Genomic DNA, 24,053 nt, shown 5'->3' with positions numbered 1-24,053 from the left:
AACTTTAGCCTTCATTCCAGCAAAATAGATCAGACTTTCGGAGCCAGTTATTTAACCACTGATTAGATCATGTATACGAAACATACATAGCCTTCAGAAGTATGCTTACCTTATGTTAAAAAAAATCTTTTCATTCTGAATGCTGTTTTTGATTTATTGTGTGTATATGTTTGCGTTGTTTTGCCAAATGGAAAGTAAATACAATTTGATTACCACGACAACCTCTAGACGGAACGTAAAATATGCTCCAAGAACCTATTATTCGGTCTTCGTATAGGTGAAATATTTTAATAAGGCGTAACAGACCAGTCAAATAAATAAATATTACGTAGACCAATGAAACAAAGAAGAGAAAATCAATCACCTTTCTCGGCATCAGCTACATGTTCTTATTATCATTCAGTATCTATATGTAGAGATGATTTAACCGAGGACCTGTGTGCGAAATCTACGAGAAATTAATTCAGTTTAGTGGTAGACTTATAGGCCTACATCTGAAACCGCTGCAAAGCCAGTCTGGTTTCAGTTCCTGTCTTAGAGAGGGGGATTGTGCATGCTATATGATCGTTATTCGTGATAATGAGAATATTTAGGCCTTAGACGGCGCTCACGTAGATGGCTGTGCAGTCATAAGCTCGTTGGAAACATTTTCCAACAGTAAAGCGTACAAGTCTGTATATGTCAGGCGTGGAAAACTTTGTTGGCAACTTGTAATTGTACGGAAGATCGGTGGTTCGCATTTACCTGGGCCATTTCGATTTCCTCATCTCACTGACAGCCATTGTATAGGTGAACAATTCTTGATCACGGCAGTAAACAAAAATGGAATAAATAATTAAAAATAGAGCATTTGAGAACTGAAATTAAACTTTCAGATCAATAAATTATCTTTGTACAACTACCAGAACATACGGTGGCCCATACAAGACATTTTCATTTCTTTATGTTTTGTAACTTTTTTCTTGGTTTCCACCTGGGTGAAACAGTTATCACCTAGGAGAAAATCTTTTCACCCAGGCGGAAAGTCAAGTGAGGCAATAATCCTTGTTCGCGTCTCCAAACCCATTAAGAATACGGAAAACGGCATTTTAACCACAATTATACATACTTACGACCGGGACACAAGAGCCTGATAATATACCTGTTGTCACAAGACTCACTTGATCAACGCTTTTAAAATTTCCTCAGCAAAACAGTGAACCACAACAGTGGATCTGGTATCACCTGAGTATTCAACTGATTGAAAGCGTTTTCGCCAAGACGCAAAGCTCTTCATCCAGGTAAAAACCTCCTCACTCAGGTGAAAACTTCCTCACCCATTTGAAAACGGTTTTCACCTGCCAGGTGAGAACTGTTTTTGTCCAGGTGAGAACTGTTTTTACCCAGGTGATAGTCCCCGAGGTGACAACCTCTTCACCCAGGTGAGAACTTATTTCACCCACGCGGAAACCAAGGAAAAGATAAAAAAAAAAATTGAAAAATTGCAAATGACGTGTATTTATCACCGTGGATCCAACAAAAAACTGAATTTCCCTCTGGTTAATGTTTCATTTGAGCTGGATAAATGTTAAGACGAGTTGTCATAAACTTGCCGCCAGCATGTTTACTGCAGAAAGATAAGAGACGAAATAAAGTAACGCTACACTGCACAGGATTTTAGTTTGGGTGCAAGCGGATATTCCTCGAATATTCACACATTCCTCTGATTACATAGGCTACTTAACAATGTACGAGTCCGATTACGGGCTTCATCTCCCAACCTGTATATGGCGTAAACGTAGTCCGACTACGTGACATGTGGTGTTCGTAGTGCACCTTGTCCTCGTGCTGCCTGAGAAATACGAGTTAATACCAACGTTAATGTCTGCTAAATGAACCACAAACCGAAACCGCAGTGCTGCTTTAGCTACAAGGATCAACGAGAAGCCCGTCAGATCCGCTTGTTAACAGAAATACTGCAGACCTATAATAAACCTAGTGAAGTCCACCTCCCCTGACCGCTACTGACCACTGCTGAGAACCCTGGAGGGTCATGTGTTACGGTCTCTGGCCATATACGAGCACATTCAGCTGAAGATGAAAAGGTAGGTTGTAGTCAGTCAACTGTACGGCTTACACTTTATATCCCAGGGTACGACTAAGCATATCCAGGACACCGTCTTTCATTGGGCTGTAAATAATGTGGCTCGCATGTTTGTTATTGTACAGGTAAGGTGAAATGCACACCAGACACCTGACTGCAATTCGACAGGACAGGTGTAATTTATGCCCGTGTATTCTGAGCATGTAAGTTGACCGAAGTCTCGTCCCCTGTACCTTTTGTCATTCAGGAAAGCTGTTTATATGTAATACCCAGTCACCTTATATACGTCTGTTCAACTACATTGAGCAAATCATTCTCACGCTGCGGTAAGTCTACTTCGATCTATATATATATATATATATATATATATATATATATATATATACACCACTTCCAAAAACTTCTTAAATATGTTTATAGGGATCGTCTTGCTGTGTAAAGTTTGACTCGGAGAGTTCTTTTGATGACTTTCTAAAATACCGAATTTTCAAATGTCCTTACCAAGGCATTGCTATATATGATTAGTGCGCCTCACTTCGATCGGCTGTATAAAGTGGTAAGATACTATACCGTGTCCAGCTCTCACATTATATAAGATTGGTACCTCTTTCATGTATGTGTTAGGATTTTTTCTTTTGTTTTGCTTTGCGCAAAGTAAACATTTTAGTAGCACACTACATATGGTATACAAACTAAGAGCTTTCGCATCAGCCATGGTACAGCTTAAAGTGAGCACTGAATATGACGTGTGTGTTACCCCAAAATGATAGCTCGCGTGGTTTAATATAATAATCTGTTGATATACTTTCTCCTCTGTCGAACGTGGAAAGGTATGACGGCAACCTGCGGTTGGTCGTGGGTTTCATCCTGGTTTCCTCCCACCGTAATGCTGGCCACCGTAGAAGTGAAAAAGTGAAATATTCTTGAGTACTGCGTAAAACACCAATCAAATAAATAAATCAATCTGTTGAAATACATTATTCTTGAATTCTTTCTAATCGGTCAACTGTGGGCGACGTATGGACCGAGTTTCTATACCAGGCGTTCGTGTAAGAGGACACCAAACATCTCGGTTATAGACTACACTTGGTCACACATGTAGAAAACACCTTCAAATTTTCGTACAAGATTTTTGTTGTCTGAACTTCTGTAAACCTTTCCTTCAGTTTTAATTACACCACCAAATCTTGGCAACTAACACACTCAAAAGAGTAATCTTTTAATTTTAACAGAAAATTTGTTGTGTGAGTGATGCTAGAATGTATTCTGTTATTACAACACAATATTCTATCATATTCGCCATAATACTCTGTTTAGCTAATAATATCTTTGCGTTGAATGAACAGAATAAATTTAACAGATTATTTGTGAAATATTTGTGAACGTGAGTCCATCGTAGCTTCTCAGAACTTTTGATATAGTATCTACCATAGGCAAATAATGTCAATGTATATAACAAGGTGTATATTGACACGGGCCGGGTCACACCAAAGACTTCAAAAATGGCACATGCCACATCTGCGCTTAGAGCCCATCGGTCATAGGTTAGAGCAAGGAAACGGGACTGACTGACACGGTGTCAGTATAATGTCACTGGGTCTGGTGGCTTCGGCATGATACATCCGTGAAGGCAGAACTTTGGTGGCATTGACTTAGGCCTACGACAAGACTACACGGTATATACATGTACACACACCGAATTACTTCTCGTCGTCATGTATGACTTAGAGCGTCCGCTTCTGGACCGGTAGATCCAGGATCAATCCTCGATCGAGTCACACCTAAGACTTTAAAAGAGGAAGTTGTAACTTCCTCGCTTGGCGTTCAGCATGAAGGGGATAGTGCAACGACTGGTTGACCCGTATCAGTATAATGGCTCAGGCGGGGCGGCTTACTTGCCTTCGGTAAGTCGTCTCAGTGAAGCAGCACTAAAATAAAAGAGCGGTGGAAATCCGTCCTGCTACAAGGAGGCACATTACACGTACATGCACCCTAATGATTCCTTCGTCGTCATATGACTGAAAAATTGTTGAGTACGACGTTAAACCCCAAGCACTCACTCACTCACTCATGTATGACTGGAAAATTGCTAAGTACAATGTAAAAGCCCAAGCATACATACAATATATGTACATAAGGCCATGTTTCCCAGATATATCGAAGGCTAACTCAAATGTAAATATCATGGGAAAATTGTTTTTTGTTTTCATCTTGAGGGGTGTGGAGTAAAAGTAGACATTCTTTTCGCAAGTTTTATTTTTCTCAAATCACAACATAACTCAATTATTCAAGTACACCACCCACAGGATATTATTAAAGGAGAAGAAAATTTAAATATCAGTCAAATATCATTTAAAAGAGTATGCATTTCCTCGCAGGTGAATATCATAAAAAATTCTAATATGTACCTCGAGTTGATAAATTATAAATAAAGTCAGCGCCAAAATCCGCTGTGGGTGACTCCATTTTTCCTAAGAACTAGTCCTGAAGTCTTCTGTGTTAGGAGGAGAATTCCCGTCGGAAACCGCCGAAGTGCAGTTCGTACATTTCCGGCAGAACTCTTCTTCCCAGAAGGTAGTGAACAGTACAGTTCGTTTTCCGTTTGACGACCTGGAAGCCCAAATGTTGGACGTAGGTTCCGAGTTTGCACAAACAAGCCGGTAGTTTTAACGACTCTCAGTGAACATATACTGTGTCTCCTTGTGACAGGGCGAGTCAATGTCGCCAAACTGCTGCCGCCACTGAAGTATCATGCCGAAGACACCAGACATTACGTCCAGACATACTGACACCGGGCCTACCAGTCCTGCTTCTTGCTCTAGCCTCTAAGTCCAGCACTGTCGGTAAGCCTATTACATTACAATGCCAGTCACGTGTGTGCAGTGTTACGAGAAACCTGTTCAGGTCTGTGCTAATGTATCCGTCTTGTTCAACGCGGATGTAACGCGAATAAACTGATACTGTTCACATCTATCACCAATACTCTGCTCGGATGTAATACGAAAAAAAAAAACGGTACGAGTGGTGCAGATGCTCCTTGCCTATAACACCTCATCTGTGCACATGTATCGCCAGTACTCTGTTCGGATGTAATACGAATAAACTGATAAGAGCGATGCAGGTGCTCTTTGACAGTAACACTTCATCTGTGCACATGTATCGCCAGTACTCTGTTCGGATGTAATGCGAATAAACTGATAAGAGCGATGCAGGTGCTCCTTGCCTATAACACTTCATCTGTGCACATGTATCGCCAGTACTCTGTTCGGATGTAATACGAATAAACTGATAAGAGCGATGCAGGTGCTCCTTGTCTATAACACCTCATCTGTGGACATGTATCGCCAGTACTCTGCTCGGATGTAATACGAATAAACTGATAAGAGCGATGCAGATGCTCCTTGCCTATAACACTTCATCTGTGCACATACATCGCCAGTACTCTGCTCGGATGTAATACGAATAAACTGATAAGAGCGATGCAGGTGCTCCTTGCCTATAACACCTCATCTGTCCACATGTATCGCCAGTACACTGTTCGGATGTAATACGAATAAACTGATAAGAGCGATGCAGGTGCTCCTTGCCTATAACACCTCATCTGTGGACATGTATCGCCAATACTCTGTTCGGATGTAATGCGAATAAACTGATAAGAGCGATGCAGATGCTCCTTGCCTATAACACTTCATCTGTGCACATGTATCGCCAATACTCTGCTCGGATGTAATGCGAATAAACTGATAAGAGCGGTGCTGGTGCATCTTGCCTATAACACCTCATCTGTGCACATGTATCGTCAGTGCTCTGATGGGATGTAACACGAATAAACTGACACGAGGGATCTAGTTGTTCTGTACTTAAAATACCTGGTCAAAAATGTAAGCTTTATATGATATATACCCTGTAAGTAGACAGCGAGAGGACAGTCCACGGACAGGGACAGAAAGACACAAGTATAATCTATGCTAAATTAATAAATTTCTGAGTAAAATATGATTTCTGATATTTAAATATACACGCGATTTATATATTCTAATACTCTTCGGCATTAGCATACCGGTTTTTATTGTAACGCTACAACGCATGTAGCTATTTTTACTTTACCACATCCTTATTCTTAACTTTGACAAAGCTTGACGTGCGCATAATCCTTATGTTTACCCTGGGAAAAGACTAGAATGGGTGAGTTCAGACAAACTGGTTCAATGAAGCGAGAATGGCGGAAGTTGACTCTCGCTGAACTGATTGTAGACATACATATACAGATCATCTTCCTGTTGACAGGCCACAAGAGAGGCTAATCTTAGGTAAGGTTGATACCAAACTTAGTGATATAAGTATATACACATAAGACTATGAATGTATTTACAGTGATTTACTGTGAAAATCCACTGTCTTGTATATACCTGACATTCTCAACATTGTTGAGAATGTCAGGACGTGGACGTGCTAACTGTGCTAGCTCAGGTAAAAAACAATGATATCCGTAAATGGTATGTCCTTTCAGACGTTATCGTGTGGATGTTACACCAGATAAAATTTGTGACAAACTCCAAATGATATAATGTTATTTTAGATGAACTTATCCCCAGTCTATTTCATTCGATCAATGCAGTCGCTATGAGTTCAAGTTCAGCTCATGCTGGCTTGCTCTCCAGCCGTACGTGGGAAGGTCTGTGAGTAACTTGCGGATGGTCGTGGCTTTCCCCCGGGCTATGCTTGGTTTCCTCCCACCATAATGCTGGCCGCCATCGTATAAGTGAAATATTTTTGAGTACGACGTAAAACACCTATCAAATAGATAAATAAATAAACATTTTATTCGTATGTTATGGTTTATCGTGAACCCGGTATTTCCGCTTTAAATAGTCGTTGTCTTAATATCTGTTGATATACTTTCTCCTCGGTCGTACCTGGGAAGGTCTGTCAGTAACCCGCAGATGGTCGTGGGTTTCCCCCAGCCTCTACAAGGTTTTCTCCCACCATAAAGGTGGACGCCCTCGTATAAGCGAAAGATTCTTCAGTGCGACGTAAATCACCAGTGAAATATATAAATAAATAAATTCAACATAGTGCTTAAGAGTATAACTGATATCACTGTTGTCAGATTTATTAGCCAAAGAAACCTCGTTCAGGTTAGGGGCAACCATCCGACTTCTTCAAGTACAAACTGTAAAAGTTTCTGGGGAAAAGCTGTAGCGAACAGACATCACACGTGTCTACGTTTTATGTACCACTGGCACGATATAATGAAAATAGCCTTACCTTGCATGACTAGACGGTTTACATCACATTGGCTACATGGTATGCGCATATACAGTCTAGGGCAACCTGAACCTGTCGTGAATCTATTATGTCGAGAGTTTTTTTATCTCAGATATTCAAAAACAAGTTACCTCAGTCATACGACCATTGAATGCGGCAATCACAAAGGAACACTTATAGATACCCCCCCCCCCTTCCTCTATGAGTCTTTCAAGCACGTCTTCTAGCGTTCTTAAAAGAAATAAGAGAGGGGCATGAAAGACTATTATTCTATTATACAGAATATATTGATAGGCCTACTATTTCGTTTAGATGTTTCCCTCTGAAAGAAATAATGTTCGTATGCAGTCTTCACTTTTCGTCACTTCATTCACATGACGTCTCTTTATTTTCAGTCTCTTTTCCGTAAACTGTGTATTCACGTTCAGCTACTCTGTTTGCTATGATGTACTTTATCTACAGGCTGTCGCTTCACTTTAGTCGTATGTTTTTTTTTCTTTCACCCAAACTTTCATCTTCCTTATCCCTTTGCTGTCTCGTCACTTATGTCCAGCAATTTTTCGGTATGCTCTATCTCCACTTTTAGTAACTTTTTTTTTTGTTTGTTGTCTTCACTTTCAGCCATTGTCTCCGTATGCTGTCTTCGCATTTCCAGCTGCTTTTTCTTCATGTCGTCTTTATCTTCAGCCAGTTTTCCAGGATGCTGCACGTCATTTTTACAGCCACTGTTTCGTATGCCGTCTCATGACTTTCAGTCTCCTTTTCTCTATAATGTCTTTTATCATATACCTATGCGTGTTACCCGCTTGATACAAAGCGTAAGGTACGGCATAAAACACCAATCAAATAAATCAAATCAAAGCCCCTGATATTTTTTCGTATCACCATCGAAAAGTAGTTTTGCTCGGGCGGAACTACTTTCGCACCGAGTGACCTTTCCCTGGGAAAGCCCTGCGGTCCTTGACGGATTTCATGCTGTGCTGACCCACTTACACGAACATGCGATTTATTCTCCCTAAAATTAAGACCCAGACAAACTAATATATTTTTTCTACACTGTCTCCATGGCAACATAATGGGCAAAAAGGTTATATTCAAATATTTTCGTCATTTTTTTGTGTCGTCTGCTTCGTGATCTTTGGCGTCAAATTACATTCCGCAACGCTGATAGCTGTCGATGTCAAACTATATGATTTACCGGTAGAGGCGAACAAAGTCTACAAGGACCACAGGTCACCAAAAATGTGAACAGCCGACAGTCCATTTTACCTCGGCATCAATTACAAAAGAAAAGCTTGCAGTAATGTATGGTACAAATGCCAACCAATGGGAGGGCACACCGTAAAATCAATCATGAAAACCATGGCAAAAGGATCGAACTTACCTGGCCCTTTTACAAACCACAGTGCCCGCAAAACAACATGTAACCGGCTCTTCTCATGGTATGCAGGAAAAGATGAGTCACATCATTTCAAATGCACCAGTCACACAGCCTTCCGCTACGAGCGTAACTTTTCCTCCCCAACCCAGTACATCCACAAAAATTGATGCAGCTGTCCCATCATCTTCTACAGTACGGAATGATGTGTTTGTTTCACAGAATTTCCCACACAATGTAAACCATGCCACTAGAACATGTACAACTGTCGGTATTTTCCAGGGTGCATCCTTCTCAAATTGCACATTCCACCTTAATTTCTGCCACGGATCAGCTGCCTATTAACTTTGTTGACAAACTCTTTCAAGAACTCACAGAGACTTCAGCAAATTTAAACAACTTTCAGTCATCCACATGTAATTAAATCACTTCCTCACTTCTAAAATTGGTGGTTGACCTGATTTTTAGCGCACTTTACAGCTGCTATACTCGGTTTCAAAATGCCACTTGTCATGTTTGAGATGATGTTTATATAAACGTTATAGTTCTTGCATTCAGATAGCATCTGTGTTTTGAAAAGCCAGCTATACTTACTTGATGTTGTATAAATAATATTTCCACGGTTTTTCGAGTCTTTGTTTTATTTTATTTTCTTTGTTTATTTTTTTTTACCCAATGTTTGTGTCTTAACTATTTTGAAATATGCTATATTTAGAACGAAATCCATGTGCGCGTAATAGTTTGTAAGCGTCATGACGGACTGTGCACTGCCAGACACTATATGCTAAGCAAAGTAGTCTGAAAAAATATCTGGATTTTATGGCCCCCAAAGTAGTGTCAATAGAAGGTACGTAATAAATAGATTATCATTACACTGTGCAGATCTGCATCGTCGCATCTGCTCTTGTTCTCTGCGGTTGCATCGCCGTATCGACCTCGCTCTGCGTGCTCGGTCGATACGGCGATGCAACCGCACAGAAATTGAGCAGATACGACGATGGAGATCAGTATAGTGTGATGATAATCTCTATGTCACTTTCAGTCCCCTTTTACAGTATGCTGTCTTTATATTCTGCCACTTTTCCATATCTATAGTGTGTCTTCACTTCCGGCCATTTTTTCGCTGTGCTCTAAGGTAACTCTTCACTTTCTGTCACATTTTAGAACGATGATGTATCTTTAAATTCAGTTGCTTCCAGTTTTAGTTTCAAAAGTGTACAGCTTAGACCAAGTCGACTGACAACATGCCAGTTTTTATATGGCCGCAGGAGTCTTAAAAGTGGATCATTAGGTTTTGCATGAGCTATATCGTGGGGCCAACTCGGGTTCCATAATCTAATATGGTCGTTGATACAAAACTATCCATTAAAGGCAAAATTCTTTAGCTTTAATTTGTACGGTATGTATATGACTATCCTAAGTATGGTAAGACAGTTGTGGTAAGCTTAATATTTAATACACCGCTAACTTGTATTTGTACACCCTGTATGTCATCAATACAAGCGCTGCTGGCGCTGTTGTTTCCCATCTCGTGTTGAAAATTAAGGCCAAGTTAACATCGATAGTCTATATCGTATTACTAACACAACTTTGTAGTAGATCGACTTTTCTGGTTGAATCCCGTTATAGAGAACCTAAAATTCCTGTTGTCATCAGCGATTCTCCTGCAGACGAATACAGTTAATCAGCTTTCTGGCTATAATCATTTCATACTCTGTTCTGACCGATCTTTTGTGAGGAGCATCCTGTCCTATACCTCTGTGGTTAGTGTTTTCCCCGCAACGTGGATCCCATGGGAGAAGCTCGTCACGTCTTTCGGGCATACCATATCTCGTCAGTCTTCTCTTTCATTAATCTGTCGACGCACATGTCTGAGGTACCGTTAACTATTTCACTTTGTTAACGTAAACTGTCACATCTTGGCTGTTTATGAGGAACATTTAAGCCGAACGTCTGGTTATCTATGTACATGTATATATTTACGTCCGCTTCTCTGCTCACGTGCAACAAGCTACACTGCTCTTACTTGTAGTTGTGTACAGCTTATAATTAAAGATATTAGTTAAGAAGGGCACTAATTTCACTGTTCTGTTCTGCAGATAGTCGTTGACCAGGGACTTGCTAGCCAATCGCCATGGGTGCCAGAGGAGTTCTCGGCCTTGCTTTAGTGGTCTGTCTCTGGAGTGGGGGTCGGGCATTGACATGCGGACCGGATGGGCTGTCACAGGTGATGACGAAGGAGGGACCGATCCATGGCTACTGCAAAAGCCTTCCTGGGGTGGAAGGTAGCGTGCTAAGCTTTCTTGGAGTGCCCTACGCCTTGCCACCGACAGGTACCAGACGTTTCCGAAATCCGGAATTGGCTGCAACCCGAACAGGGGTGATGAACGCCACAGATTACAAGCCGTTTTGTCACCGGTTCCCATCTGACTTGTTCGAGCCCAAAACACAGCCGGATGCCCCAGTGGATCATTCTGGCGGGGCGCACGGCGGGGCGCACGGTGGGGCGCACGGTGGGGCGCACAGTGGGGCCCACATAACTACACACAATATGGCGATGTCTACAAATTGGCATAGTAAGCCAGTGGAACACGAAGACGAAGATTGTCTGTATCTGAACGTATTTGTACCTGATAATCAAACAGCCACCTTACCTGTCTTGATCTGGTTTCCCGGCCACGACCACCAGTTCGACGCCTCCATCTTGGCTGCACGAGGAAACATCATCGTGATCACTGTCAGCTTCCGGACGGGCATCTTAGGATTCCTGTCCGTCAAAAAACAAGCTTTGTCCGGCAATTATGGACTCTACGACCAAAGACTCTCAATGACGTGGGTGAAGGAAAATATCGCCAATTTCGGTGGAGACAGTTCCAACATTACGATAGCAGGTCACGGAATCTCTGGGGCAATGGTTGGCCTTCATCTATTACATGACCCCGCCCAGACCCTTTTTAACCGGGCTATATCAATGAGCGGATACACAGTAGACCCTTACTTCGTACGAAACATCGCACCAATGCAAGAAATTGTTCAGAATCATTTACAATGTATGGACAGTTCAGGGCAAAAGATGCTCCAGTGTCTCCAAAGTAAAACGGGAAGTGAATTAACAACTCATCAACTACACATTAGGGCTATGTTTCCTTATTCTGTGATATATGGTCCCACTGTAGACGGTAATTTTTTGAAGAAGGATCCATTAGTTTTACTCAAGGAGGGTCATTTTTCCAAAGTAGACTATCTTCTCGGCGCTAATAAAGACGATGGGACCATTGTCTTCAATCTCATTTCACCAGATACCATAGCCAACTTTACTAAAAAAGACTTTGTTCGTACCGTCAAGAAAATTTCCTCCGAAGTTTTTCGCAGCACCGAAGGCGTGCCTGCCGCAATCCAAGGAAGGTACTATCCTGCTCCAGGACAAACCTACAGCAACAGTTTAGTGCGCATGTTCAGCGAGTACCTGCACGCAAACGCTCTGATCTCGGCCAGGCACCATGCCAAGTATGCTAATGTTTACTATTTTCTCCTGGCTCAAGCTAGTGAAGAGGATAAAATGGTGCCGTACGGTAGCCTCTTACCACTTGTCTTGGGTGCAAACCAGGATGAACAAAAGAATCATTCTATGGATGGTGGTCACGCAGGGCACACGATAACTATGCCTGGTGGTCACGCAGGGCACACGACAACTATGCCTGGTGGTCACGCAGGGCACACGACAACTATGTCGGGTGGTCACGCAGGGCACACGACAACTATGCCTGGTGGTCACGCAGGCCACTCGACAGATATGTCCGGTGGTCACGCAGGACATACGACAGATATGTCCGGTGGTCACGCAGGGCACACGACAGCTATGCCCGGTGGTCATGCCGGACACTCGACAGATATGTCCGGTGGTCACGCCGAACACTCGACAGATATGCCCGGTGGTCACACAGAGCATTCGACACATATGTCCGGTGGTCACGCTGGACACTCGACAGATATGCCCGGTGGTCACACAGGACACTCGACAGATATGTCCGCTGGTCACGCTGGACACTCGACAGATATGTCCGGTGGTCACGCACGGCATATGACCGCTATGGCCGGTGGTCACACAGGATACTCAGGTCATTCGAAGACCGAGAATCTTAGTCAGACAATAATGTCTGCTTGGGCCAACTTCGTCAGAGGAGGGTAGGTGATTTCAGAGAGATCAGCTTAAAGAATTTCAGTATTCGTTCTATGAAACACAGACAAAGCGCAGTGACCAATGAAGAAATAAGTCGAACTACACAGTCTATAAAAACTAACTCACCATAAAGCGTACACTTTCAAGCACAACTTTTGATCTCTTAAATTTTAATATCCGCCAAAGAGCTGTTCGCGGAAAAGACCACTGTTATGACGGACAAAACATTTTACAAATTATAGTATACTAGACTTCTTTTTCTCATGGGGCAAGCTTTCGCTGCCTTAGAAGATTAACACTCTGGCTTCGTGCTAAGTCATTGATCTTTGAGGGCACGCGTTCGAATCCAACTGCCATGGCTTCCCCTATAGCTTTAGCCGGATACCGTGCGAAGGACAGTGGCTTATTCATATCTCTCCAGTGTCTCCCACAGGAATGATAGCCCTCACGTAATGAAACAATTCTTGAGTACAGCGATAAACACCAAATAAATAATTAAAAACATATTTTACACAGTTGTAGCTAATCAAAATTTCACATGATTATGTTTCCTGTTAGGTATACTGTTATAAAACTTTTTTCCCTAATGTGTCCTAACGGTTTTTCCAATAAGTTTTTCCAAAGTTTGAATGTTCATATGTTTCTTTTGTGATGCATAATTTTGAAGCCCTTTTACTTGATGTAGAAATTAGCTACTCTTGATGTAGAACCTAACGACCTTTACTATTTCAGAATTCCTGTGATGAATAATGCCATACACTGGCACCCCTTCAATACTAGTAACCCGACTTACCTGGAGTTGATGGAAAATATGACTCCTGAGAACGCTAATAAAGCCCCAGACACCGACAGTTCACATTTCTGGACCGTTGTTCTTCCGGTGTTGGAGAGTGTTGATGGCGTCATCACGACTACGTCATCACCAGGCCATGATCATGGAGGTCACACGACTGCCGGTCATGACCACGCTTCCCATGGTGCGTAATATCAGGGTCTCTACTCTCAACCAATGATTAACATTTAAATCTTTTCTTAGCCATTTATACAGCTATATTTGGACTATGCACGTGTTACCTCTTTTCTTTTTGGATTTCTACTGCGGCGTTTTGAACCCGGCATACATGCATGGAACCTTACAACCTAGCCACTTTCTTCATGATCATTCTTGACACACTTCATTACATAAGCTTAAAATGAAAAAAACGTAAGAAATGAGGACAGCTTCAGTGAACAGATCTCTGATAGATACATCTGAAACTAACTTTCTTTTTCTCTTCACTGAATGAATTGCGTTTTATTTTGAATGCCACGGAGATCTTTAGGTTCCAGTGACGTATCACCCTTTTTTAACCACCAAAAACCTCACTTAAAGGATTAGTGTCCAGATTTCTTACTTTTTCATAATTACCTACCTTTGTATATATTTTTAATTTTAGTGTAAAAAAATGGGTAGAATAATCTGACTATAATATGGCACTTAAAATCCCTAGATAATGAGGCAGGCTTAATGCACTTTTTTCCGCCAAGACTCCTTAGTCTCCGCCGAAATACTCTCCGCAGCAACCTGTGGATAGTCGTGGATTTCTCCCGGGCTCTGCCTCTCAACGTAATGCTGGCCGCTGTCGCATAAGTGAAATATTCTTGAGCACGGCGTAAAAGACCAACCAAATAAATAAATAAATATTGGTCACAGTAAACGGTTGACGACGTTCGAGAGGCAGTTTGTGCAACGCTCTTTGAAGACCCATACCACACAGCCATAAAAATAACCGTAATGGTATATGTGAAAATTCTTGACTCTGGCATTCAAACAAGTAAAGAATCAAATAAAAGGTGACCCAGTCAACTGAAATTTCTTATTTTTATCTTTTAAACTTTTACTCTTTCAGATGAGTCAATGTTTGGTCTGGATTTACAAACTGTAAGTTGGATGTATTTAATGGCGATAATATCCAATAACTAGGGATGTATAACTCTCACTTACATTAGCTATATACACTGTATTGTGGTCTGGCTTGAGTTTCGTGAAATGCTAGATGAGACCGGCCATGTATATAGTAAAACCCGTTTACAAGATCGTAAATACGCACTGTCGTAAACGAAACAGCATGTGTGGCGGCAAGGAAATTATGCGCCAAACCATGCCATTTTTCATTGTGCATTAGTCATTTTGCGCCCCAAGAGTTACAGAAATTCTAGTTCATGATATTTATTATCAAATGCCTTTTCTCGACGACAGCTGATGATTTGAATTTTACGGTTTTTCTTTTCCTTTAAATTTATGTTTGTAGGTAGAAACTTTTCATTCGTTTTCTCATAAAAATAAGGGAACTGAGTATACTATTGAACTATTTGGAACTGAAATATTTTGTATGCTCCATACTAATTGATTCACTTATTTGCTAATACTGCTAATTGTTTTTAGCGATGAAACCTGACCTAAGTCATTGTGCTTTATGGTGGAGTCTTCAACAAGTTTGGGATCACTTTACTGTCAGTGACAAACCTGATTAAAGAGGTGTTCAGTCGCTCACTTTTGGTCTTTATTTCAGGCATCCGAAGCAATCCTGGCTCTGACTATAGTTGTGTGTTTCTTGTTTGTTATTGTTGTTGTTCTGCTGCTTGTGAATTTCGTATACGCTCCAAGGAAGTTCTCCTCGATGAATAGAAAGCGGCAATATGATGTCCACGACAACCGGGCGTTTGCCGTCGAGGAGTCGGCGACGAAAATGTGATTCGTTTTAACCTGTTGATGACAATCGATCGTGATTGATAGCTTACATCAAAGCCCAGCTCATGGCGGCAATGAAAGCGTATCCCAAAGTTGGACGTAAAACAATTTCTACCGTTGAAAGAAGAAACCACGGGCGTATTCAGTGCGCTGCAGTGGAAACTGAACCTGACTAGGTTTTATGGTATGACTTATATTGTGCATGCGCCAAATGTGAACCTTATACAGGTATATACAGTGGTATATGCGGTGTTGGGTGCCAAATTAATCATGCATCATTCATATAAGCATGTCTGTACTGGGTGAGTAACCACGTAATGTCCAACAATCGTTATGTAATACAGCGCTAGTAAAAACTACTTAGGCCTGGATATATTTCAGCGTATCCATACACTTTTTTACGTTGTTTCAATAAGTCATATGCAGCATGATCTGCATGAATGATGTGCTTTAAATACAGAAATATCATTATATCTAATCATCAACCAAATTTGTACGTATTGATGGTGTTAGCAGCCAACATTACAATACGTTCTTTTATTAACTACAAACTGATGGAATTCCCTACCAAATTTACTTACTTGGCGGTTGGCAGTTGAATTATCAATCAACTTTACATACATATATGGCTACCAACCAACTTTTTAAGTTCTGATATATCAGCGGTGAACTTTTTGGGCAGTAAGGTAATCACAAAAGCTTACAATACCATTATGACGTGTTATGTAATTGAAAATGATTTTTTTTTTGTTTTCATTGATGTTTTTGCTTTCATATATATATTTCCATATCGATACTGGCTTATAAATGTTACTGGTATATAGATATTTCCACCTGAGAGAAGAGAGTTGGCCATTATGATGGCGTTTTGATCTGTGTATTGACCCTGATTAAATGTTAAACCATGAATTGCTTTTTTTATTGCTAGCTTTGTTACAGTGCTACCGGTAAATTTATTAGCGGCTATATAAACATTGCTGTAGACATTCATGGCTTTTTAAAATTTTCTTTCCAAAATGATCATATAACCTCTACACTATTATGCAAACGAACCCCTTTTGTAGTTGCTGCGATGTATAGTTGAACCGTATCATTACCAGATTCATTAACTGCAAGTCAAATTTGTTCATAATGTGTTTTTGATGTATAGATGTAAGTGAAGTGTTTGCATGACCCGATGTAAATGACATGTATTCGGTGTTTAGTGAGACAGAGATGTGAGTAAAACACTTTCATGACATGGTCTAATGCAAGGAGGATTTTATCAAATGGTGTACTGCAATAATCCGGAGGATTTTAACACATGGTGTACTGCAACAATCCGGAGGATTTTAGCACATGGTGTACTGCAACAATCCGGAGGATTTTATCACATGGTGTACTGCAACATTCCGGAGGATCTTATTACATGGTGTACTGCAACAGTGAAGAGGATTTTATTACATGGCGTACTGCAACAATCCGGAGGATTTTATCACATGGTGTACTGCAACAATCCGGAGGATTTTATCACCAGCTGTACTGCAACAATCGGGAGGATTTTATCACATGGTGTACTGCAACAATGAAGAGGATTTTATTACATGGTGTATAATTCCATGATTCTTACACACCACTGTGTAACGGTCTCAAGTACAAGTATATCACCTGTAATATCAGATATGTGATCTTCGCTGCATATAACACATAGTTATGATTGTGTATTATGATGTTCGTAAAAAAGTTAGGTCACGTATGTGTAAAATGTTAAACACCGATTTTTACGGTTTTGTATTGTGATACGTGGAAAGGGCTTACACCATGCCCATAGTGACATGGTGTCACACAAACATTTAAGCCGTATAGTATCAGAATACCAAATATCAGTTGTTCGTTTTATATTGTGAAGGCTTCAAACATGCCCACAGTGATATCAGGAAAATTCTTAACATTATAGCTGCTAACAATTGTGTCATGGGGGTGCAAACTGTCACATTCCGATTTCCAAAGTTTTTTATTGTGATATCAGAAGGTGGCTTGGTCACCACGCCGATAGTGATATCAACGAAAGGGTGCAACAGCTGCTAAACTTTAAGTTATGCTGGAAAGGAATGTCAGAGTACCGATTCGAGATGTCTTTGAAGGGCTGAGTCAGTTATGGGTTATCAAAACTTGCAGAGCAGATTCAGTTATTCCCATTCTCTGTTGTGTAAAGAGATGCGAGAGATAGATTTTCCAAGTTATGCAAAATCATTTGATATTCTGGCTCTCATGGTTTGTATACTGTGGTGCCAGTTCTGACATGTCTACGACGTGTATAGAAGAATCTGCGTGTAAGGTTGCGTCAGTTAGAGAGACAATTGTGGACATTCCCTGTATTGTATTCTATTGTGAGATAAACACATCCCGAACTGTGCAAAGTCTCGTCAGTTACAGCCTCTTACAATTTGCATAGTAGTGTTAGTTATGAACTTTCTTAGCTGTGCAAACCCAGGTCAAGAGCTCTGGGAATCTTCACAGCAGTTCCATTTGTAGACTTTCTCTAACTTACAATGTGCGAGAAAAAGACATCCTGCACTGTACAAATTCTACGTGGTCCTAGAACTTGAATGTATAACGTTGCCAGTTGTAGACTTTCTCTGCTGTGTTGTTACGACCCAAACTGTCTGTATTATAAAGAGATGGCTTGTTCGAAATACACGACAGTTTAGCCGCACAAAAAAGTAACCAAAACCAGCAGATTTTATTTTACAACAATTTATTAGCTTTAACAAGAACAGATAATAATACTTATACAAATACTAAAGTACTTAAGTTTAACAGGAGAGGATAGCAGTATATATACAAATACTAAAGTACTTACGGTGTCAAGTCCAAACGGACGCATATATTCCACAATATATACCACACAGGCATAAATGCTCAGAGGCAAATTCACAACAGGGAAAATCCACAGTATAACTGAGTGTATGACGAAATATACACAAAATTCCACAGACAGGGTCCGTGTACTAATAAGCACTGTGTATACAAGAGCACAAATTAAACATATAAGATCAGACTGAACAAGTGCTCGGTGGAGATAGGATATAACAAAGCCAGAGGCTATAAAAGAGGTCTTATATAGACTTATATAGGAATTGTCTAGAATAAGAAAATTCCTGAACACTTGATGTAAACAAACAGGCACCGAACTGAGCGCATTCTGGAATATTCTAAGGTAGAGGCAGACAGCAGGCGCTGAACTCAGCGTATGTAAACAGTGGCAAGCTAAATTTAGAAACTGGCGGCAGTCGTGCGCATAACATGTGTATACTAATGATATTGAGATATTCCAAACGGTGCAGAGTCTTTTCAGTGTGCTCTCATAGTGTCAGGTCGATGTCAGTTCAAGGCATCAGGTAGTGTACCGGGTAGTCCGATAGCATGCATTGCAATGAATTATGCGTTCATCACGCCAATGAATTATGCGTTCATCACGCCATTTACGAGTTAAATGAGTTTAATGTCACTTTAGGTATTGCACACCCCTGCGTATGCAGTGAACTCCGTTGCACTGAATGATACCCTGTAACCTATAGATCTTACATGTATGATGTGGCCGCCCCTTTGCCCAGCTGTGCTAATAAAGAGCTTTTGACAAATTTGTGATTTCACTAAAACCGTAATTCTGCGGTCATTCGTGATTCCGTAAAAGGGTGTGAAAATTTGACTACTGGCTATGTCCAATTAGGTCAATTGCCAGATTTTGATTTTGCTGTTTCAAATCCCACTAAGGTTGAGCATTCCCTCACTATATATGCCCTGTGAGATGTTTCATAACAATGAAAGAGGACAGCCCAATACCTTGGATATTAGCATCCGAGTGAACGGCAATATTCTTTTGGCAATGGTTCTTTGTACAAATACAAACATGTCTTCTCACAATACCACGAAAACAGTAGATTACAAGTAATTAAAGATGACTATCACGCCAAGCAATTATTAAAACGTCTCGCTTGCTGTGATGTATTATACAATGTGGTCAAAAGTATTTACTAGTATCAAACATAGCCGGGCAATACAATACAGAGAAGTGGCAAGATGTGTGTGTTTTCAAGAATAGAAGAGTATATTTCTTTAGGATACATTCTTTTGAGAGGCACTTGTTACAAGTTTGCACGCAGAACCGTGTTCAGTTGCACCGCATTGGCTGATACTGTATCATTTGATTGTTACTCGTCAATATGGTTCATACTGATTTTGGCAAGTTGAGGCCGTGCCATATTACCACAAGGGCCATGTAAATCTGTTTCAACCCAGCATTATTACTTATGGCAGCTGTACGATGCACAGTTTCATAGAATATGCCAAGCACAAATAACCAACCATTAGAATATTGAAAAACTAGCATTTGAAAATGTTATTTTTTTCTCTTAGAAATATTCCTAAGTTATCAAAACTATAATACTTATGCCATAGTAATTGTACAGTCTTCCTAGGATATATTAAACGTATTATCAAATTAGGAAATACATGAGGGAAAGTACTTCAACAAATCTTTTCATATTTTCCCGTATATGATGCTTCTTTATGACGCTTCAACGCTTCATCTACAAAGAAAATCTACGTGCACGACCTTTAATGAAAGTGGACGCATATAGTGTGCTGAATCACCCGAAGGCAACAGACGTCTTCCATCATAAAGAGTGTCTGTAGGCTATCTTTCATTAAATTTAATTAAGAAGACAATAAATAATTAATGTAAACATTACTTAATGTAAATCTGGAGATGTTTTTGATTCAAATGGAATCTATCTTCAGGGTGTATTTTTACCTGTTTGTTCCTGGCATATTTTCTTTGATTCAAATGGAATCTATCTTCAGGGTGTATTTTTACCTGTTTGTTCCTGGCATATTTTCTGCATTATTAATTATCAGCAATTGTTTTCTTCATAAACATATATTTTTTAATGCTTAAGTGTAGCAACAAATAAAAAGATTTTCAGTGTTTTTTCTCTTGTTGTTCAAATATTCATTTGCCAGTTCTTCTAGATGAAGTCACACTAAAGACAGTACGACGTTGCAAAAGAAATTCCTACATTGTATCGGCGTGGAGGTAACGTTACGATACGATCCATGTGGCATGAGTTATGAATTTATATTGAAACACACACTGGTTACCGTTTGAAGCCTATAGTCCACATAAAAAGTGACCTATTGTGTCAACTAAGTCATGAAAAAGAGGTCTTTACAACAACTAAAATGAAATGAACAAGTATAAAAGAGTACGCAGTGTAAGAGAAAATTACCAAATGGCTGTATAGCGGGGTCGCCCAAAACCAAAGTGTACAAGTGTAGAATATGCCTTGTCTCGCACTATGGCAATGTCATTCGCCTGCATATCCCAGCATTCTGCTAGTGAAGTGTGAAACCTAGACTGTCATCACTAAATGAGAACCGAATGGTTGCTTGAGATTTTTTCACAAAATCCAAAAATTGTGTGAATCCTCATGCCGCCAAGCTCGTCGTAGATGAAAATTGTCATTCAATTAAATTTATGCCTTGTCTTAGAGAGTTTAAATCCTTGCTTTGCTTAACCTGTGAAACCGCATGTATCCCTGCATGTGAAAGTTACCAAACTGGCCATGAATTTGGTAAATTTCTGGCAAATTTTCAACTACACACAACCGATCACACATGACCGCTGAAACAGTGACAAAAATAAATTGGTAATGTGGCATCACACGTAACTGCTGAAGCAGCGACGACAATGTGGTAAATGACATCTGATCAAATAACCGTTAAAGCAGTGACAGCAATCTGGTAAATGACATCTGATCACATAAGAACTGAACAGCGACGACAATGTGGTAACTGACATCTTATCACATAACCGCTAAGACAGCGGCAAAAAATTGGTAATGTGGTATCCGATCACACATAACTGCTGAAGCAGTGACGACAATGTGGTAATTAGCTTTTGATCACATAACTGCAGAGGCAGTGACGACAATGTGGTAGCTGGCATCTGATCACACATAACAGCTGAAGCTGCGAAGACAATGTGGTAACTCACATCTGATCACAACACAATGATAATGTTGAGTTATTTCCACTTCTTAGCTCTGCGCATGGAAGATAGAGATGCTGATGCAATCTGGTAACTGACATCTTATCACATAACCGTTAAAGCAGCTACACCAATGTGGTAACTGACATCTGATCACACATAACCGCTAAAGCAGTGACGACAATGTGGTAAATGACATCTGATCATATAACCACTGAAACAGCGACGACAATGTGGTAACTGACATCTGATCACACATAACCGCTGAAGCAGCGACGACAATGTGGTGATTGACATCTTATCACATAACCGCTAAAGCCGTGACGACAATGTGGTAACTGACATCTTATCACATAACCACTGAAACAGCGACGACAATGTGGTAACTGACATCTGATCACACATAACCGCTGAAGCAGCGACGACATTGTGGTGACTGACATCTTATCACATAACCGCTAAAACAGCGGCAAAAAATTGGTGTTGTGGCATGCGATCACACATAACCGTTAAAGCAGCGACAGTAATATGGTAACTGACATCTGATCACATAACCACTGAAACAGCGACGACAATGTGGTAACTGACATCTGATCACACATATCCGCTGAAGCAGCGGCGACAATGTGGTGACTGACATCTTATCACATAACCGCTAAAACAGCGGCAAAAAATTGGTGATGTGGCATGCGGTCATACATAACTGAAGAAGCAGCGACGACAATGTGGTAACTGACATCTTATCACATAACCGTTAAAGCAGCGACAGTAATATGGTAAATGACATCTGATCACATAACCACTGAAACAGCGACGGCAATGTGGTAACTGACATCTGATCACACATAACCGCTGAATCAGTGACGACAATGTGGTAACTGACGTCTGATTACATAACTGTTGAAGCAGCGACAGCAATGAGGTAACTGACATCTGATCACACATAACCGCTGAAGCAGCGACAGCAATGTGGCAACCGACATCTGATCACATAACCACTGAAACAGCGACGATAATGTGGTAACTGACATCTGATCAAATAACTGCTGAAGCAGTGACAGCAATGAGGTAACTGATCTCTGATCACATAGCCGCTGAAGCAGCGACAAAAAATTGGCAATGTGGCATCCGATCACATATAACCGATGGAGCAACGTCGACAATGTGGTAACTGACATCTGATCACATAACCACTAAAGCAGCGACAAAAATTGGTAATGTGCCATCCAATTACACATAACCGTTGGAGCAGCGACGATAATGTGGTAACTGATATCTGATCATACATAACCGCTGAAGCAGTGACGACAATGTGATAACTGACATCTGATGACATAACCGCTGCAACAGCGACAAAATATTGGTAATGTGACACCAGATCATTTTAACTGCTGAAACAGCTATGCAAATGAGGTATCTAACATCTGACCACACATAATCGCTGAAACAGCGAACAAAACATAGATATATTTCATTCGATTTTTATCTGACAGGTAACGTCAGCATATGATATACGACCTCCTCTCTTATCTCAAAATTGTCACAATGATACATTACTGTTCATGTGCAGTTGGTACGTGATCATTCAGGACTGAACGCCTCAAACATCAGCACATACTCACCGTGTTATATAACAGATAAAACTGACACTCCATCATCCCCAACGTCTCTGGGTGATCTCAAGCAGGTGTCATGCCAGACAAACCGTATTATCATCAGTGTGTATAGTCCACATGGTAAATTGTCAGATGTAGGCTTAACTTACTTCGGTCAAAAAGAAACCCCTGAAGGCCCATCAAGTTCAGGATCAGTACACCAAATATAAACTGTGCTGGAAATAATTAAACTCCTGTCTCCGTTTATTTATCTTCGTGTCTTACCGTTAGTACTTTTCACCCAGAGCAACTAATAGGTAAGCAAAGATTGACATTTTGAGCAAAAATGTGTCCAAGAGATACGAACCATGTGAATCCTGTGTGTGTAACTACCATGCCAGACTGCAGTGTTTACTTTGTGTTGGCAAGGTAAGCACATTTCCTTAACGCCACGTAATCGCTAGTAAACTTACCTGAGATGCCGATTTCTTTTGCCTCGGGCAAAGATAATGAGCGATGAATAAAAACAGCGCATTAAAAACAGCTCCCACAAACATCACAAACATCTATTCAAGAGCTTATTTGTCCAGGACCAAGGCTTTCAGAGAAACTATACTCACTTGTTGTTAATGCCCAATTTATTTGATTTTGAAGTAATTTTCCGTCTTCTGGTAATCCTTCTGACTGGTTTGAATATCGACTGCGGAAACATAAAATAAAGACTTCAAAAAATTTAGGGCCCTCCGTGGCTCAGTCGGTTAGCGCGCTAGCGCAGCGTAATGCCCAG

At 40.6% G+C, this 24,053-nt stretch overlaps 1 protein-coding gene across 2 annotated transcripts; it reads left to right on the top strand.

Moving 5' to 3' along the window:
• The first annotated feature begins 2,345 nt into the window (after positions 1-2,345).
• LOC135461296 (neuroligin-4, Y-linked-like) lies at positions 2,346-20,601 on the top strand. 2 transcript variants are annotated; one of them, XM_064738312.1, is made up of 5 exons: positions 2,346-2,409; positions 10,829-12,914; positions 13,642-13,886; positions 14,799-14,830; positions 15,462-20,601. In XM_064738312.1, exons 2-5 carry the CDS (start codon positions 10,864-10,866, stop codon positions 15,642-15,644), a joined length of 2,511 nt encoding a protein of 836 aa, XP_064594382.1. In that variant the 5' UTR covers positions 2,346-2,409; positions 10,829-10,863; the 3' UTR covers positions 15,645-20,601. The 2 variants fall into 2 exon arrangements, with proteins under 2 accessions (XP_064594382.1, XP_064594383.1); XM_064738313.1 differs by lacking the exon at positions 2,346-2,409 and adding an exon at positions 10,497-10,605.
• The last annotated feature ends 3,452 nt before the right edge of the window (positions 20,602-24,053 follow it).

Source organism: Liolophura sinensis, chromosome 1 (genome assembly GCF_032854445.1).
Source record: "Liolophura sinensis isolate JHLJ2023 chromosome 1, CUHK_Ljap_v2, whole genome shotgun sequence".
Taxonomy (NCBI): Eukaryota; Metazoa; Mollusca; class Polyplacophora; order Chitonida; family Chitonidae; genus Liolophura; species Liolophura sinensis.
This window is presented reverse-complemented; position numbering and strand designations above follow the sequence as displayed.